Below are 20,611 nucleotides of genomic sequence, written 5' to 3' on the forward strand. Positions count from 1 at the left end.
AGTCAAATTTAGAGGCTGTTCAGACATCCCTATCTTCAGTTCTGTATCACCTAGAAACATGCTGCTGGTGTCATAGTAAAGATACAAATGCTAAAAATTCCCGGTCACTAGAAACTTCTTTTCAGGGGTTAAGTAATTCCATGTGAGATTCCTTACAGTACAGTAGTCGGCTCCACTACATTATTGATGACTGAATATTGCACTGTACACAAATGACTCCATCTCCGTGCATGTGCTATAAAGTGCGGGGGTGAGTGCCGCAACGTGTCGGCTGAACTTCTTCCATATCTAGGTCACATGCTCCATGCTGCATAATACACCAAAAACATTAAACATTTGCTCCTCTGATAAGATGAGAAGGGACAGATGAGCATGAAGTCCTCAGCTGGAAAACATACAGCGATTATGTAGGTCAGGGACCACTAGTCACGTACTGGAGACTGTCAGCAGGCTGGTGGTACAGAGGAGCCCCAAGGCCATCCCGCACCAAACATTTCACATTTTTATCATTTTTTTATTTTTTTATTTAGCTTTGAGGCTTTGACACCCGCGATTTAGACTTTAGACTTTCTAGCACCAAAATCACTTGTACGGAATAAATTTCCATAGAGATGACGGACAATAACGAGAGTCGAGATGGGAAGACCTTTTCTTCCGAAAACAGTTTGTGTTTGGTTTTTTAATTCAGCACCCACATTAGGAAATCAAATAGAATATATTATATATACAGGTAGTCACCGAGTTACGTACAAGATAGGTTTGTTCTTAAGTTGAATTTGTATGTAAGTCGAAACTGTATATTTAATAATTGCAGTTCCAGACAAAAAAATTTTTTTGCCCCAGTGACAATTGGAGTTTCAACATTTTTTGCTGTAATTGGACCAAGGATTATCAATAAAGCTTCATTACAGACACCTTACAGCTGATCATTGCAGTCTGGGACTATAGTAACATCCAGAGAGGTCACCAGAGGTCACAGGGGGCAGAGGGGTCCATCTTTAACTAGGGGTCGGGTGTCCTTAAGTAGTAGACCGCCTGTATATATATATATATATACACACACAGATGGTCCCCAATTAAGGACACCCGACTTGCAGACGGCTCCTAGTTACAGACGTACCCCTCTGCCCCCTGTGACCCCTGGTGACCTCTCTGGATGTTACTTTAGTCCCAGGCTGCAATGATCAGCTGTAAGGTTTCTGTAATAAAGCCAAAAATTTTGAAACTCCAATCGTCACTGGGGCAAAAATATTATAAAATATACAGTTTCGACTTACATACAAATTCAACTTAAGAACAAACCTATGGAACCTATCTTGTATGTAACCTGAGTAAATATCGAGTACAAAAAAAAAAAAATGTGTCCTTTCTGATGGTGGTGGCCCTTTAATTAGGCCGAGAAGAAACACCAGGGGCGGGCGGCATCACTTTGCAAATTTTTTATTTTTCCCAGGATGCATTGCCTGATTTCACCATGAGGAAAACTACTATTCCTATTGCATCTATTGTAGATCTTGAAAAAAATGATCCTGTTAATAACGGGTGTATTGCCGACCACAAGGACAAAGGATTTGATAGGAAAACAGACCACATACCATCAGTAGGTAGGTCTCTATGAGTGTAATAATGACCAAAAATACATAAGTAAAGACAGTCCCCAATTAAGGACACCCTTTTATTGATAATCCTTGGTCCCATTACAGCAAAAAATGTTTAAAATCCAATTGTCACTGGGGCCAAAATTTTTTTGTCTGGATCTACAATTATAAAATAGACAGTTTCGACTTACATACAAATTCAACTTAAGAACAAACCTCTGGACCCTATCTTGTACGTTACTCGGGGACTGCCTGTATTCACACCCGTTTTCCCGATCTTACTGTACCTTCTTTAAGTCTCCCATCAGCAGCTGCGGCTCCGTTCGAGAAGATTGTTTTCACGAAGATCCCCATGCGACCTCTGGCTGAATCCTGACCCCCAACAATGCTGAACCCAAGACCCTGGTGATAACAAAGAGGCATTAGTATATTCTATGGCAATACAAAAGAAAAATAATCACGGTAGTTTACATGGATGATCCCTTTTAATAAAAATATATCCATAAAATGCTCTAAAATCGTAAAAAAACTTCCTTTGCCGATCCAGCACAGATACCCTCCATGGTCCTAGATTATAAGCAGCAGGCATGTGACCACAGCAGCCAATCAGTGTTCTCCAAAGTCATGTGCCCTGCTACTGGCATCATTGTTTCCAATGTTGAAACATGTAGATGACCTTCTAAGACCTAATGGATCATCGGGCATATGCACCGAGTCAGCAGGGGAACGTTAGAGTTTCTGCTCAACTCTATAGTGGTTGAAGGATTCTGGTTGGATATTACTGCATTCATTTATATTAGAGGGGAGGAGTTATAAAGCAGTTAATGCAGTGAACTAAGAGCACAGCAGTGTGAGGACACACCTCCAGTGCATTTGGAGAAGCTACAATCCTGGAACATAAATCCATATTTCACCATCCTCCTGCTACTAACAACAAAACAGAAAAGTCTGATTGTACATCTCTCCAAAAATAACACCGGCCGCAGAGAGATCTGGAAACCCCCTCACAGTGCACTTGGAGAAGCTTCAATCCTGGAATATAAAATGCTTATCTCACAGTCCTGCTGCTACTAATCATATACACAAACATATGATGATACATTTCGCCAGTGACATTTCAGCAGTGTGAGAACACGACCCCAGCGCATGCAGAGAAGCTACAATCCTGGAATATAAATCCAAATTTCACAGTCCTGCTGCTACTAACAACATAAAGAAAAGTGTGATGACTCATCTCTCCAGGGACAATACACAACACTGGGACATTACACAACACTGTATGCAGAGAGCTAAGAGAACAGCAGTGTAAGGACACACCTCCAGTGAACTTTGAAATGCTACAATCCTTGAATACGAATTTATATTTTTTCACAGTCCTGCAGCTACTAGGATGATTAGAAAAAGTTCTGATTAGACCAGGGACAATACCTAACACTGGCTGCAATCTGCATGGTCACACCTGCTGACAGGTTCCCTTTTTAAAGGTCCGCAGTGATCATATTATCCCCTTATCAATTTTTTTTTTTGGCTTTATTACAGAATTTATTAATTAATCAAAACTCCGTTCCTAAGCCCCAAGACAGGGGGTAGGTGACATCACTGGGGGCTATTATAGGCCCGGACCATTGACTGTTCAGGGCTCGGATACTCGTCCTACATCTTAGTGTCTGCAGCTTCCTGCTGTAAAATATCCAAAAGCTGTGAATTACAGAATATTTACTGATTTTTTGTAACTATTACCAGACGCCATCATTCCCAACCTCCTATTATTTCGGAGACAATGGCGCATTCCAACATTTTGGCTAAGTGGCGCAGTGTAGCGCCATAAATAACATTGGCCTCGTTACTTGGGAAGCTCGGGCCAAGCGTCACAATCATGGCAGGTTCAGGGGTTATGAGATGCATAAGTCAGGGAGGCGGATAAGAACACGCGGCTGCTCCATGCTTCGGGGGATCGGACTCCTGATTTTGGGGGGACGTCAATGCTCCATTAGTAACATATGACATGATCCTCGAAATAAGACAGCAATTCCCGCAGGACGGATTACCTTCCCCTGTCCTTTCATTAAGACGATATTAGAGATGATAGATGGCTGAGCGAGCCTCCAGGGGGACTCCACCTGCGCCGTGCTTAAAGATCTCGCCGTCTTTTTAACAATAGCGTATTCCTGGAGGGGAAAATGAAAAAAAACATTCACATTATTAAAACAAATAATAAAAATGTGTCAAATTTTCATATTTTATTCCCAAACACTATGTCCTAGTCTCCGTTACAAGTTATTACTGGAATTGGGTCTTTACTAAACGGTGTCTAAAGTACAGGAAATGGGTGGAGCTTTAGCTTGGCAAATCAAAGGCCGAGGGGGCGCATCACTGCGGTCGGTGATTGGCTGAGTGTCATCTCATGTACTTCCTGTGTGTGTTAACATATAACAGGAATTAAAGACCTGCAGGGAACCTGAGCAGTTGGGGAATTTGTGAACCCCCCCCCCCCCCACCAAAAAAAAAAATGTTTTTAATTATTTTCAAAGGAAATCTACCATCAAACTCTATCCTGATAAACCAGGGACATTACTCATAGATCCAGACACTGAGACTGTGGTATCTTCTTATATTTATTATCCATGGCCTCCTTCCTTCTAATATTAACTTCAACTTTTCTAATTATGCTAATGAGCCTGAAGGGCTCCCACTCCCCCCTGCTCCCTCAGCACTTTCCCCCTGCTGTAATCTAACACAGTGTGAGGGGGGAAGTGCTTCTGCCCAGTGTAACGGCTAGTGCAGCTGTACAGTTGATTTTAGAAGGCAGGAGGCCATGGATAACACATATAAGAAGATTACCACAGTCCCGGTGCCCGGATCTAGGAGTAATGTCCCTGGTTTATCAGGATGGATTGTGATGGCAGATTTCCTTTAAGCATATTTTATTCTAGAGAAAACCGTGCACACCCCCGTCAAAAAAAAGATTCTGGTGATTATTCTACATTTTGATAACTATTGAGGCTGAATGCATTTTAATAGGGATATTCCAGGATATATTTTGGATACATTTAAGTGATCAATATAAGATTATCGAGGTCTGGTGCCACTAGCTTTCTGCAATGGAGCTTCTGGGTCACCCTCCTGTGACATCACATCCAGTGATCACATGGCCTGTGAATGTGACTAAGCTGCAGTACCAAGAATAGCCACTATACAATATATGGCACTGTGCAGTCAAGAGACGGCAGCCATCATTCTACTAACGCCTTTAAACAGCTGCTAATTGGGGGTGTCAATCCGATATTGATCACATATCCAATGTAAAACAATCTTGGCATACCCCTTTTACTATCGCCAATACCAAGTACACTCAGCAACTAATAATTATAAGTACGACAACACATTTCCACAACCTATGCAGGAAAAAAAAACCCATTGGAATATATAAAAGAAGGAGGAGAGCCGGAGGACGTGACGGTGGCCGCAATTCAGTATTAAGAGATTTAAAGGGCCTCTCAACGTAAAAAAACAAACAAACATTCTCATGTAACTTAAAGGGGTTGTCCAGAGTTTGAAAACCATGGCTGCCTTATTCCAAAAACATCGCCACACCTGACCATGGTCTATGCCGTAATATCAACTCAGCTGCATAGAGATGAAAGGAGCGGAGTTGCAATTCCAGAATAAACCACGTGCAGGTGTGGCGCTGTTTTGGGGGAAAAATGCACTAATGTTTCTTTTTCGTTCTCCAGACAACCCCTTTAAGACTGGGGAAGGTGCCTATAATTAAAAATGATCAGACACGCCACATACAACAACATTTTGTGTGAAATGAACCTAATATTTATCCGGAACTGTAACCCCTTATAACCTGCATTAGGTTTTAGAAGCGCGTCTAAATTCTTAAATAACTAACAACTTACGTTGGCGTAGTCGTAGTCAGGATGGTTTACACAAAGATGCAAAGACAAACAAGCAGAGCATTGTTAAGTTAAAATAAACATGTAGAAGAAAATTCTCATTTTCTCTGACTTTCATTCATGGACCGGAACATGGAGTATTTCCAAAGTTTTGTTACTTTCAAACAGAGAAATCCCGTCAAATTTTGGAGTTATTTTGGGACATTAATCCTTTTACCTAGTTACCCCACTGAGCCAATGTTACGGATCTGGATACACTGATAATTGTTAAGCTTAAAGGACATCTATTATCAGATTTACCGATCCGATGAATTTAAGATGGGTGGGTGGGGCAGGCACCATGGACACTGAGGGGGGCGTGAATATTTTTGCAGGAGGCGGAGCCTACAGACGCTCCGGTGACATAGCTCTGAGCGCCTCCGGCTCATTAAAACATCTTAATAAAGTCTTTTTTTAGAACAACGCTGATGTCCTAGGACTTCATAAAAGCGAGATCATCCCCTGACAGATAGGACACGCAAGTAAGTTTGAAACATCTACCATCAGTAAATCTGTAACTTTAACCAATTTAGAACTCATAGTTGGCCACTAGGGGCAGAAAGGAGCAATTTGCAAGTCTCCACCTACTATCCTAAAACGGGGATTCGTTTCCTTGTGTATGGATAGTATGTAAGACAGCAGCGTGTAAATATGAGATATAACAGGCACAGGGGGCTATATACTGTATGACTAATAGGCCAAGAACCTATAACTATAACCTATAGACGACTATGGGCTTCTCACCTGTCGGGATCCGGTTGCGTCCAGCTGCTGAGGTAAAGAATGTTTCCGACCACCACGTAGGATTTTGTGATCCTTATCCATATAGGAGTCTCCGTTAGCCACCGCCAGCTCATCGTCTTCACCCACCGATTCCAGGCGGCTGCCGCTCCCTGCCGGGACACAACTTTTTATTAGCCTCTTTATATTTGCACTTGTTCTTTTAATATAGAACATATTGTAAAAAAATTCAGTTTTATCTTTGTGAAATCACACAAAAAAAAAAACAAAGTGTACAATAGCAGAATACCATAACCACAGATACATATAATAATACATAACACTAGCATATAATAGTATACTACACATAATAATACCGTATAATACACCACATACCTTGTGATCTGCTGCGGTACTTGAGTAGACTGTTCCCTAATGTTGGACTCCTGCAGAGGCCCTTGGTATCATCCAGCGAAGCATCTTGTACCTCAAAGCTGTCCGTCTCTGTCACCTTAAAGGGGAAGAAGATAATTATTCTATAGATTGTAGCTTTTCTATAAAACGATCATTTACACAAGGAAATTAAAGGGGGTATTCCAAGTGTTATAATCCACTAACAGCATGTGGTAGGGAAATGCTCAGAGATTTTAAACTTATCTTTATTACCGGTAATTCTCTATTTTTAAGATATTCCCAGATGAATCCATATGCTAATGAGACAGTTGGTGCACCCAGGTGTGTCCTCAGCACCCAGAGTGCTGCTATTCCTGCCAGGACCACCTTCCTCTATCCAATGTCCAATGATTTTCTCAAGACAAACCAACTGGTTATCTGATGTAGACGATAGTGGTCCAGGCAAGAATATTAGCACTAAGGTTTCTAAAATATTCCCAGATTAATCCATATGCTAATGAGACAGTTGGTGCACCCAAGTGTGCCCTCAGCGCCCAGACTGCTGCTTTTCCTGTCAGAACCACCTTCCTCTATCCAATGTCCAATGATTGTCTCTAGACAAACCAACTGGTTCTCTGATGTCGATGAGAGTGGTCCAGCCAAGAATATCAGTGCTAAGGTTTTAACCAAGACACACTAAATACCTCATTAGCATACGGATTAAAATGGGAATTTCTCAAAAATGGCATAATGGACAAAAATAAGAAAGATATTTTTTAAATCGGGAGTAGATTTCTCCGCAACATGCTGCCAGCAGATTAGAATGGCTGGGGCGGCGATGTGCTACCTTTAAAGGGGTGGGCCAAAGTTTTAAGAAATGTGAGTAAGGAATAGACTGAAAAGAGAAGACTGAGATCCCAATGGCTGATATTTCACACAATGTTGTACCTGGACTTGTACTGTATTGGACAATGCACGGCTGTCCCATTCACATTAGGCACTGCACTACTAGTGAGCAGGTGCTGGTGCCGATCCGGCCATCCTGGCATGTGTTCCCTCATTATTAGAAGCCCAAGATGTATCCAAGCTACAGCTGCTTCTTATGTCGGAATGTAGAGGATAAAGACCACTAGATCCCTCTGTAGAATGAATATCAGGTCATGTTTTTATCATTTTCCCGTTTATAGGCAGAACCTGGATTTTATTGGTCTGTGGCACAGCCAGCAATTTCTCGATTTTCTGCTCGGAAGCATATGGTCATATCTTTAAGTCTGAAATTACTAAAGTTTTCCACTGAAAAAAAAAAAAAAAGTCTAACAAATTCTCCCCAATTCATGGGACTGGGAAGGATATTAGTATTGGTAACACCCTTGGGCGCCTAACCTAAGGTATCTAGAGGATTATGCTTCACTATATGGAGACCTACAGAGCAAGATACTTCATATAATACCAAACATATATAAAGATCTGCCATAATATTAGAGCCACCAGATGAAAATTAGGCAGATCCCGATTTGACCAAACCAAACATGGACAAGATCTCTGAAGACACCAAACTCTAACATCTTCAGCAGTTGATGGTACGCTTCTTCTGTGGGTTTGGACCACATGGGAGACCTTCACTCCTTACCCATAATTAAGTCTTGGACACCATAGCTTTCCATTTTTCGGCCACTATAGGTAGGTACTTAAAGGAAATCTACCATTTGGGAACTACCTGCCACTAGTAGCTCTAGTGGCAGATTCCATAGGTCAGTGGGATTGAGGCCTTAGGCCACATTTACTTAAGCCCCGGTAACGCTTTTTTTTTTCGTACTTTTCCCTTTTTCATGTGCAAACTGCTTGTACAAGTATTTAAGAAGTCTCTGCACCAAAAGGGGTGTGCCGGTGCCATGCAACACATTTACCATGCAGAGTCCGGCAGAGGTGTGTTGTAGGCCCAATGGTAAAGGTGCACCAAAAAAAAGGTTGGAGCAGTGCGCGCCAGATTCATGAAGAACGTGCGCCACAATTCATGAATCTGGCGCCCTCTGCACTATAAACAGGTAACTGCACATAGTACACACTGCACTGTTTTTGATAAAATGTGGGCCTTTGTGTTTTTTCTGTGAAATCAGGGTTTTCTTTTTCTTTTAAACTTTAATTTTTATTAAAAGAATTTTTTTTTTATATTAAATCTTTACAACAGGGACAACAAGCATGATAATACAGTGGTCTTCACTCTTTGTACAATAACAGATTTGATTCTGGTGACAAAAGCAGCGTACAATATATAATACCAGCAGGTTAAGCAATGAAATGGTGTAGTGCGGTTCATTCGCTCAAATAAGGATCTCATTCCCAAGTAGAGCCTATCCTTAATTTTCACCCACCAGGCAATACTAAACCAACCTTTGGAGGTGGGCTTACGCCTAGGTACTCTGCAATCCGTCATGCTTTTTCCCAATGCACAATATCAACTGACAACAAATAACCTAAATTTATATAACTCAGAATTTATAACATAAAACATAGAAACAAGACTTGGGTAGACACGACAATAGACACAAAAGGTTAAGTGGATCTCGGGGTAGGAAAACCAAGCTTAAATAGTTGGTGCCGCCCAGAATGAAGCCCGAGGAGGCTATAAACCTGTAAGGGTGCAAAAAGAGTCCCACGGCTCCCATACCGTCAGAAGGGCATCCATAGAGTTATTAAGCGAAGCTGTCATCTTTTCCAATGAATAAATCTCCTTAATGCGGGTAAATAACTCTATTTCAGACGGAGAAGCAGTCTGTTTCCAAGACTTAGCTATTAGACTTTTGGCTGCTATACAGACATGCAAAAATAGCTTCGTATGGTGCTTACGCGTATTTTGTGGGGGCACATTAAGGAGATATATCAAAGGATCCAGCGGAACCCCAACACCGAACAGCTTCTCAGGGTTTTCTTTTTCTTAAAAAAAAAAGTTATTAAAATATGCAAATTAAGTGCAAGTGCTACCAGAGGTGTTACCCTAGCCCCTGCGAGCCGGAGCTATGGCTATGACACAGCCCACGGAGCACTGCAGCGACGCCTCCCTGCGTATCCGCCATATATAGAATCTTCTGGCACAGACCCACACATCTGCGCAGTGGCTCCTTTTGCCCACTGCGCAACGGGAACTGCTGAGCGGCGGGAGCCACTGTGCAATGGGAGATACTGAGCAACGGGAGCTACTGCGCAACGGGAGCTACTGCGCAACGGGAGCTACTGCACAACGGGAGCTACTGCGCTTGTGCTGAGCACCCCATTCTTCCCGCTTCCACAACATTAAGAGCTAACATTGTTACAAATAAGATGCATCCGTAACCTTTCCATGATGGAAGCCATGACCCTTGGGTGAATCTCAGATTTCAGGAAAACATCTCCTAAGGTTATATTGGGGAGTGTTTCTCCTCTCCAGTCCACCTTAAAATAACCCTCCTTGTGAAAAGTCCTCCTAAGAGATAGGATACTTAAATAATGCAAAAACCCAAAATAATTCGGAAACCAACAGAGACAGCTGCAAAGATGCCCTAAGCAACAACAAAAATACACGGCCCGAAAATAGTAACAAATAGAAATAACAACTACTGCTGCAGCTGGAGTTACCCAAGACACACCCCCTCTGACATCACTTCCTGCTCTTTCTATTCCTATTGGCTGAAGCTACGACTCATCGACTTTCCTCTCAGCCCAACCCTAAACGTAAAACTAATCATATATAATAACAAATTTTAAAGTTTATGAAACTTTTCCCCATGGAGAAAGTAAAAAATTTTAGGATTACCAGTATTATCTGCAGGGGGGAAAATAGAGATTTTATTCAGGAAACTCAAAATCCATAACAATTCCAGAATATCTTTCTAAGAAGATGTTGATTTTTCATTATAGATTTTCACTTATCCTTTTAAAATGATTGAGTTAATCCCCCTCAAGTCAAGACGTTGGACCCCACCGGCCATCTGTATGTGATCAGCCGGTCTCTGGCAGAGCCTCCTGCACTGGAATGTATTGTCTGAGCTCCAATGTTATGAAACACGAGAAACTGATGAAGATGATAAATGGCGGCTCGGGATAGGATTCACGCCACGTTGTTTCTGTAAATAACATCCGTGTCCAGCGCCGGTCTGTGGATGATCAGTCTCTTCTCTTCCGTGTGACCCTGTAGGTCTTGTTGGCCGACACGTTTTTGGATTAACAATTCACAGGATTTTGAAGCTTCTTTTCCTGTTTCATTCTGAGCTTGTCCTAAAAATGTGCCAAGAACTTCATTGTCCCTGGCGGTTGTCAGGATGTATCCAGAAGGGAGGGGGGAGGTCCATCATCTCATCTGTGCAGCCTGGGATGTGAGAACTCTGTGGTCACTGACCTGACAGCGCCGGTATGAATGATTCAGCCGACAGCTGGTCCTGTAAGCAGCGCTCCCATTACTTGTTGGTTTCTGAATTCCAATGTTTTATTCCAGATTCTCCGAATTATCTTCTGGGAAAATGGGCAACAACTAATTACATTGGGGTTGTCACAAAGCAAATCCGAATGTTTGTAAAAGCTATTTAGGAGGCAATCGCTGTAAAGACCCAAGTGGGTCCATATTTAAAGCAGAATTCCAATAATTTTTTTTCACAACTTTGCCAGTTACCTGGATGAGCTATGTGCAGCGGTTTCTTTGCTATTCTCCTCGGTTTAGCCTGGCACTGCAGTAGCTGCAGTTTTTTTTTAGAGACATGGTTTCACAGAGGGGAGGTACTGCTGCTCCCTGCTCACTCTGGTGGGAGGAGGGGATGTGATGTGACAGTGTTCTCTGTGTGTAGCCTAGTGTGTTCAATGCGGTGGATGCAGAAGTCTTCTATCGGTCCCTCCATCCCAGTCTGTGATTTTGCAGAACTTTCTCTGTCTCTCTCACTCTCTGCACCTTATGCTTGTCACACACTCTTCTGTAACCCTACCCCACCTACTGCCCACCCAAAACATTCTGCACATCAGAGAAGCCTTACAGCACATACGGAGCAGACTATATACTTCATGTAACCGTTTCACTGCTGGTTTCTACTACTTATTACATACTGCATGTTACTCCATGTGATGAAAGCTTCCAGGCTAGACACTATACAGTCCTATTCGGTGGTCAGTGGATTTATTTGTAGAAATCTCACTGGAATTACTGCTAATTTACTTAGTGAGAAAACACAAGTCATCATGGGAACTGTGGACACCTTACATTTGACTAAGCTTCAGGGCAACAACAGGAAGAGGTTAGTCTCCACCCACTTCACTGCTGCTAAGGAAGATTTCTGACAAGTAGCTTCAGAAAAGAAAATGTCATAACTGTGGAAAGAAAATGGTGGAGCAGGGGTGGAGGGTTCATTCTGTTTGCTGCAAGAAGGGGAATAACATACTGTATGACAATTTGGTTAAAATCATTATAACATCGGAGATGTACTTTAAAGAAGAGGGCCAGGGGCCTGTTCCAAATACTGTCATTCCCAACTTTTAACATCACACTCTTTGTGTACCGAACGGTGAACCAATCATTGGCCTCATATTCCAAGGGACAACTGCTCAATAAACGTGATGTCACCACAGGTACTGAGGGGCCACCGGGCAGGAGAACAGGTGTGTATCTGTTACCATCTGCAGCAGGAGCCTCCCCTAATGTGCCTATTCAGACAAAAATATTATGTGTCTAACAAAAATATCCAAAAATTTTCCACCCACAGGATTTATTTACAAGATACATTTATGGAGTATCTAATAGAACACAATGGATCTCCCTCATACAGTCCCTGTTCAGGTCATTATAGTCATATAGATGTCTAGACAGACACATCGGAGGGCAAGAGGGGACACGTGAAATTTCGACAACCTACAAAGAGGCCCAGAAATATGCACGCAGATACGCCACCGAACGCCAATTTACTTAATTGGATATTTTGTTATAGTATTTTCCATTGGAAATTTTTTGGGAATATACGTTTTCGAGGTTGCCAGGTGTTAAACACTCCAGCGGCTGAGGCGACACATTGCTGAAAAAAGCTAAATGGAAGCTTCCCGAATCCTGGGAAAGTCAATGAAACATCTGTTCCAGCTGAGCGCTTTCCCATATCGGAGCGTGCGGCACATTTACAGAATTTGGCAGCTCGGGGATAGGCTCTTATTAAGGCCCCAGACGCTTCGCCTCGACCCCGCCCTGCACACATGAGCTCAGCTTAATAAAGCAGAACATTAGCAGTTCTGGTTGAGGGGGTCGTGACAGGCTTCGGGAATCGCTAATTGGCCGTGATGATACGTATACATACAAATCAGTGGTGTCAGAGGGGGGTCAGAGGGCCCCCTGCGGAGGAACATTTCATTAGCGCTATAGATCTACTACTGAACAGGAAGGACCCTTCCCAATAAATTTTAGGATAAATTGGAAATTATGATTGGCCAAGAAATTCCATGGCTGCAGTGTGAATGCAAACACTCAGATCTATCCGGCAGATGTTGGGTCAGTAAATCCTTCTCTAGCGATTTATACTATGGAACCTCAAAATCTCTATAACCCTTTCATTTCGTACATTTAAAAGGGTTTTCTGATTTAAAGGAAATCTTTAAACTTACTCATAGATTCAGATCTTCTTAAAAATTTTTTCCATGGCCTCCTTCCTTCTAAAATCAACTTTTTAAATTATGCTAATGAGCCACAAAGGCTCTGGGGACGTTACAAGAGCCCTTCCTTGCTGCAGATGCACAGGCTGTTACACTTTCTCAGAATCTCCAATTCTGTGGCACCCTAGAAACCACAATCCTGCTGCGATATTAAAGGGGAGATTAACCGCCTTAAAATGACACCAGACACCATTTGTGGGGAGATTTATCAGAAGCGTCAGCGTAGAACTGTTCCTTTTACACATGGCAACCAATCAGATCCCTCCGATTATGGGCCATTTGTGTATTTCATCTTCTAAACCGCAGAACATGTAGGTTAAAATGTATCCCCTCTCGCCTTTAATAAGTCATGTCATAAATAATACATGTAAATGACTTCTGCCCTAAATAATGCCGCCGGGTTGTCTGTTTTATTTATTCACTCAAAGGAAAATACTAAGAAATGTAACATCCCGTTATAGGCCATAATGTGCTATTTATAGGAAGCCGCTGAAAATTCGAGGAATTGTCCTATTTTCTATGTGTGTGATATCTACCAGGTGAAGTGATACGAGTCGGGTAACAAGTGACAAAAAACGTAAAAAGCATTTAAACATCTTTTTTTTTAATGTGTTTAAAACTTTTAATCTTTTAAAAGAAATTTACCATCAAAATCCATCAAGATAAACCACTTAATCAAAGATCCAGGCACCGGGACTGTGGTAATCTTCTTATATTTGTTATCCATGGCCTCATTCCTTCTCAAATCAACTTTAATTAAGCTAAAGAGCCAGAAGGGCTCTGGGGGGCATTACCAGAGCCCCTATATGCTGTAGCTTCATAGGCTGTTACAATGTGCAGGTGCAATTCCCCCTACCAGTGTGTAGGATTACATCAAGCAGAGAGAAGGGGAATTTCTAAGGGTAGGAGGAGACAGTGTAACCTCCTGTGGAGCTATAGCACGGAGGGGCTCTGGTAACACCCCCATAGCACTTCTGACTCATTAGCATACTTATAAAAGTTGATTTTAGAAGGAAGGAGGCCATATATAAGATTATATACAATTATAAGAAGATTACCACAGTCTTTACCCCAATGGATTTTGATGGTAGATTTTATTTTTTTTTTTGGAAGAGTAGTAACGAATTCCCAAGACCTCCCATCTAATGAAGGGTTAATCCCCACAGGTAACGACCTGCCGTCTATGTGATTGGCAGAGGACGGGTATAATCCGCAGCTCTCGCTGATTGCAGCCAGACGGCGAATACGGCAGCTCCAGCGACTCCAGTCTAAACATCATCAACCGAGCAGAATCTAAAGAATTTTTATAACATCAATTTATTTCGATACAGAAAATGTTTCCATCTATTAACCTCCTGATCCCATTATAAATATTCGCCTTACAAGAATGTTACACTCCCATCTGGACCCAAATTGCACCTCAAATAACCAAACCAATGGAGAAAAAGGTAAAAGTGAAATGAAAATATTCTATCGTCCAACCACATGGGAAATTCCAAGCATATTCCATACGGAATCACGAAAAAAAAACAAAAAAACAAGAAGATTAAACTAACAATGTAAAATGTTTTCTCTTAAAGGGATGTTCCACCGACAAAACTAATCCCATCCCCTGTGTGACACTGACATTCAATTCATCTCAATGGGGAGACCCCGAAAATCAAACATTGTACACTGTGACGTTTCACTTGTGGAGGCTTTAAAGGGTCCCCTGTTCTCTTGATAGCCGCTCAGGATAAGAGTCTTAGGTGGGACAACCCCTTATCGCGCTGTACACTAGAAATGCCGGAACAAGTGTAAACGGTCCGGCGTATTCATGAGGGGGCGGTGCGAGGCGCTGCCTCTCCCCCAGACCACCCACAGAGCTTCATGCGGCAGTCACGGCCCCTAATCCCGCCCCCCTCATGTATACGCTGGACCGGCAGTAACACTGTTGCGTCTGTAGCACTAGGAGCTACTTACTTTAGTAAGCAGCGCCTTGTGCCGTTTTTACAGGTGACAGGTCCTCTTTAAAACTGTCAGCTCACTGCATAATCAGATTACAGCTCTCCATAGAAGTGTATGGCGAGGAGGTGAAAAGGGAGGAGGCACAAATGGAGAACATAAGACACTAGAGACAGAAGCTGCTGCAGCTCAGTGTGAGTTTTAATGTCATCCCAAGTGTTTTAGTCACATCAGTACTGCTCTATTATGTCCTAGTGTACTTTACTAGAATATCCTACATGTTCCTGCTGAGGTTTCATTGGGAAAAGAGGAGTCGCAGGGAAATAGGCTGCAGGAGATAATAGTAAGTTTCTATCTCACCCCAAGAGCTTTATCTTTCTCTATAATGTGCAATATGCGGACGCCGATTTTTCTGTGCAAGAGATTCTGTGCACAGACAGTAGCATTACAGGCAGTCCCCGGGTTACGTACAAGATAGGGTCCGGAGGTTTGTTCTTAAGTTGAATTTGTATGTAAGTCGAAACTGTATATTTTATAATGGTAGCCCAAGACAAAAAAAAATTGGCCCCAGTGACAATTGGAGTTTAAACATTTTTTGCTGTAATGGGAGCAAGGATTATTAATAAATCTTCATTACAGACACCTTACAGCTGATCATTGCAGTCTAGGACTATAGTAAAGCATTCAGAAAGCTTCACCAGAGGTCAGAGGGGTCTGTCTGTAACTATGGGTTGTCTGTAAGTCGGGTGTCCTTAAGTAGGGGACCGCCTGTATCTGGTTGTCATAGAATTTTTACATTTCCAAGAGGAATAACAGAGGAAGGTCACAATGCACAATGCAAAGACTTATAATTATAAGGGAATCGCAACCGTAATACCAGGGATGACCCCATTGATCAGAATACCCAGAATATTACACAACTTTAACCCCGTAATGGAAGAGGATTTCATTGCTGCAATGATAAGCTGACAGGGTAATCCCCATAATGCAGCTGGGCCACTTATAATGAGCTCATCTATTATTTCCTCCGTGCAGCACAGGAAGGTCTGTAGGACTGATGGGACAATGCTCCCGGGTTATACTCACAGCTGCCGGCTCTGCCTCAGGCACCCCGCACCCTTTCTCATCGTCCTCGCCTGGGTGCACGTTCTCCTTGTCATCGGTGTGAACGTCCCCAGAGGAGCAGGCGCTCACCAGGTCGGGCAGGCTGGTGGAGGGGTATTTACAGAAATCAACGTCTGTGCCGTCCTTAAAGGGAAAAACAGGATAGTCAGGAGAAGGGAAAGTGCGGCCGGGTGTTCTCTGTAGATAGTGTTAGGTTTTGTCCTCACACTGCTGAGCTCTATGCTCTCTGCAGCTAGTGTTATCTATTTCCCTCACACTGCTGTGATCTCAGCAGCCAGTGTTAGAGACTGTACTCACACTGCTGTGTTCTGTGCTCTTTGCATCTAGTGTTATGTATTTCCCTCACACTGCTGTGCTCTGTGCAGTCAGTGCTGGGTATTGTTCCTGGAGAGATGTATAATCAGACCACTGTGTATGTGGTCAGTAGCAGCAGGACTGTGATATATGGATTTATATTCCAGGATTGTAGCCTCTCCAAGTGCACTGGGGATGTGTCCTCACACTGCTGTGCTCTCTGCAGTGAGTTGCTCCCCTTCTCTCTCTGACTGCTCTGGAAGCAGCAGTAGGGAGGTGGCTGTGAAGCAACTACTACCAACAAACACAAAGGTATGATTTGCACATGCAAGCACAAAACCACCTAACACTCTCCGCAAAGAGCTAAGAGAACAGCAGTGCTAGGAAATACCACTAGTGAATTGAAATCCTGGAATACAAATCCACATATCACAGTTCTGCTGCTACTAACAACATACACAAAGTATTGATTACACCTCTCTCCAGGGACAATACTGCACGGTGTCTGCAGATAGAACAGAGCACAGCAGTGTCAGGACACTCCTGCAGTGCACTGGTAGAAGTTACAATCCTGAAACATAAATGCACATATCACAGTCCTGCTGCTAATAACAACATACGCCAAGGTCTGATCTCTCCATGGACAATACCTAACACTCCGGAGAGCACAGAACACAGCAGTGAGAACCCCGGAAAAGCTACAGAGCTGGAAAATCCCTTTAAATGTAATATAGTCCTATGTACACACATCATAAGAGGACCTGCAGTACTGAATGACTGTCTCGTCTCTGCTACATCTACAGTGCTGTTATTACTACACACATTACAGTCGTGTCGGTCTCCAGAGACATCCGGATGTCTCATAAATAAGTGGTACAAGGAGTGAGAGCGGTTATTCAGCAATTACCACACCTAATCCTGAGTGACATCTCGTGGGAATGTCTCTGCCCGGCATGAATCACAGCGGATAACGTCCATTATATCCTCTCTGGAGATTATATGATTTACTCCCATCTTCAAGCAGCATATAGTGATACCCTACACAATGCTGGACCCCAAAGCCAGAGTAATACTATGGGGTCCTGAATATTAGGTAACCCCCTGTTACTATAGAAGGGGGTCCTGTCAGCAGGTGTGACCATACAGACTACAGCCAGTGTTAATGTGTAATCCATACAGATGTGTGTGTGGTTAGTAGCAGCAGGACTGTGATATATAGATTAATATTTCAGGACTTTAGCTTTTCCAAGTGCACTGGGGGTGTGTCCTCACACTGCTGTGCTCTGCAGTCAGTGTTTGATATTATCCCTGGAGAGATGTGTTATCATTACCTTTATGTGTGTTGTTAGTAGCAGCAGGACTGTGAAATAGGGATTTAATATGCCACGATTGCCTCTTTACCAGGTGGACTAGGGGGGGTGTCCTCACACTGCAGTGCTCTGTAGCCAGTGTTCGGTATTGTTTTTGGAGAGTTTTGTAATAAAACCTTTGTCTATGTTGTTAGTAGCAGCAGGACTGTGATAGATTTCTATTTATGGATTGTATCTTGAGGTGCACTGGAGTTGTGTTTCCTCACACTGCTGTGCCGTACAATCCGTTTAATACACTCCAGAGCCCTCCACTATGTTCTGAGTTACAGCTGTAGTTTTCTACAGTGACCCCGGGGCATTGGTAGAGGGGGGGCTGTGAAACACTGTAACGCAGAGATCCGACCACATTTCAGTATGAGGATACATCTTCCAGGATTGTACCCCCTCCAAGTACACTTGGGGTGTGTGCTCACACTGCTGTGCTCTCTGCATGTAGCTGCACCCCAGCCCCTACTTTCTGCTCTCAGTGACTTCTGTAGTAAATGAAGAGAGGAGTAAGTAAAAGGAGAGGGAGGGGTTATGGATGAGCTCAGCACAGAAAGCAAAGGGCGCAGCAGTGTGAGGACTGCTTTTATTTGGAACATACCCTCATAGAGATGATACTGATGACCTGTCCTAATATATATGCATTCTGGAAGACCCTTTAAAATGTAATTTATCCCCTTTTGCACTGTGACCCCCCTTCTCCCCTAAAATAACCAAACGCCCTTGACGACCCCGTGGATCAGAGCAGTGCTGCACACACATGTCTGGAGCACCTTTAATTTTGCCATCCTAAAAGTCACATAGAAAGTGAAGGGCCACACATGTGGACTAGTGCTCCATTGCTACGGAGGTGCCTGTCCCCGATCTCCAGATCCTCTGAGGATATAAGATTTTTGGTGGGAACCCCTCTCTAGGATCACACATCACACCTACCCTGCTGGCCACCACCAGCTGCACCACTCCGACGGCACCGCGCAGGATAACCACCGCTTCTTGATGGGAGAGTCCCACCAGGGACTGGCTGTTAATCATCAGCAGCTCATCGCCGGCTTTTAATCTACCGTCCCTTTAAAATAGAGCAGGACAACATGTAACATGCAGCGCTGACACCTACAAAATGTAGATAATAACGTAATAATTCATCCATCACCACATACACATTATATACATTGTGCAATCTATTCCCAATGCCGCAATATTAGAAACTCTGAAATTTTGTCCGAATCCGTCTTGGTCTCCCAAGTCGGACTGTCAACTCACTGTATAATCACATTACAGCTCTCCATAGACGTGTATGGAGAGGTGAGGAAAAGGGAGGAGGCGCTAATGGAGAACATAAGACACTGCAGACAGAAGATGCAGCAGCTTGATGTATGTTTTCTATCTCACCCCCAAGTGTTACATTTACAATCAGTACTGGTCAGTGTTGCTTTATAGTGTCCTATACGATCCTGCTGATGTTTCTGAATGAAAGAGGAGAAAAACAGATCTAGATCGAGGCTCCTGCACATGATAGTAAGTTTCTATCTCACCCCAAGAGCTTTGTCCCCATCGGTAGAGGACTGTACTTCTCTATAATATTCTGTATGATCCTACTGATGTTTTGGGTTATAGGGAGAAGACACTGACAGGGGTGCTGGAGATAATAGTAAGTATGCTATCCCACCCACAGTGGTTTATCCACATCAGTACTGCTCTATAAATTTATATATGATCCTGCTGATGCTTCTTAGTGTGAGAGGAGAGAAGACAAGCATAGTCAGAGATTGCTGGAGATGATAGTAAGTTTCTATCTCACCCCAAGTGTTTTATCTACATCAGTACAGGTTAGTTCTTCTGAATATTGTCCTCTATAATCCTGCTGATGCTTCTCATTTCCTGTGTGCAGTATATGGGAGACATCATAGCAGCTAGTCATCAGCCACCAGCTCTGAGACAGCTGTGATTTACCCTTATGTTATACAATACCTGTCTGCAGAGCCGCCTTCTTCTACGTGGGCTACAACGATACCATGTGGAGACCTCTTGGAGCCGCGTCCACCTGTAATCTGAATGCCCAGTCCATCTGACCCCTTCAGCATGTGCATCTTCCATATGCAGCAGCCGTCCCGCTGAAAGATAACACACATACACCGGGAGTTACATCTGCAATCAACATCAATGTTCACTTTCATAAACACCTTTAAGAAGGACCTTTCACCACCTCACACAAATATCTGCTACATGGATTCAGGGGCACTTTGAATTTTCTTTCTAGCCCCCACAGTTGCTGAGATATCAGTCCCAGTATCTGACCATTATAATCCTCTCTACTGTCAGAGAGGAGGTGCTAGTGCATAGGGTGTGTGATAAGATATACCTTGAGATACTGAGAAGATTATAATAAGACACGCCCCCTTCTGTGTTCCATCACCTCCTCTCTGACAGTGGAGAGGATTACAATGGTCAGATGCTGGGACTGATATCTTAGCAACCATGGGGCCTAGAAAGAAAATTCTAAGTGCTCCAGAATTTTTGAGGCAGTGCCATCATTAAGGTATATTCATCACCATGTGTGTGAGGTGGTAAAAGGTCCTCTTTAAAGGGGTTG

The 20,611-nt window shown here is 43.0% G+C and overlaps 1 protein-coding gene across 7 annotated transcripts in view; it reads right to left on the reverse strand.

Annotated features, from left to right (window-relative positions):
- Positions 1 to 20,611, reverse strand: part of PDZD2 (PDZ domain containing 2) — a 243,302-nt gene that overhangs the window by 81,730 nt on the left and 140,961 nt on the right. For 6 of the 7 annotated variants that reach the window (XM_072134263.1, XM_072134271.1, XM_072134254.1 and 3 more), the window contains 7 exons: positions 19,990 to 20,132; positions 18,955 to 19,087; positions 16,334 to 16,495; positions 6,656 to 6,770; positions 6,284 to 6,432; positions 3,647 to 3,766; positions 1,886 to 2,000 (listed from right to left, as the gene is read on the reverse strand). In XM_072134263.1, the coding sequence (XP_071990364.1) occupies positions 1,886 to 2,000; positions 3,647 to 3,766; positions 6,284 to 6,432; positions 6,656 to 6,770; positions 16,334 to 16,495; positions 18,955 to 19,087; positions 19,990 to 20,132 (937 nt within the window). The remainder of the gene's footprint in view (positions 1 to 1,885; positions 2,001 to 3,646; positions 3,767 to 6,283; positions 6,433 to 6,655; positions 6,771 to 16,333; positions 16,496 to 18,954; positions 19,088 to 19,989; positions 20,133 to 20,611) is intronic. The other variant, XM_072134274.1, reaches the window with a different exon arrangement.

Source organism: Engystomops pustulosus, chromosome 1 (assembly GCF_040894005.1).
Source record: "Engystomops pustulosus chromosome 1, aEngPut4.maternal, whole genome shotgun sequence".
Lineage (NCBI taxonomy): Eukaryota > Metazoa > Chordata > Amphibia > Anura > Leptodactylidae > Engystomops > Engystomops pustulosus.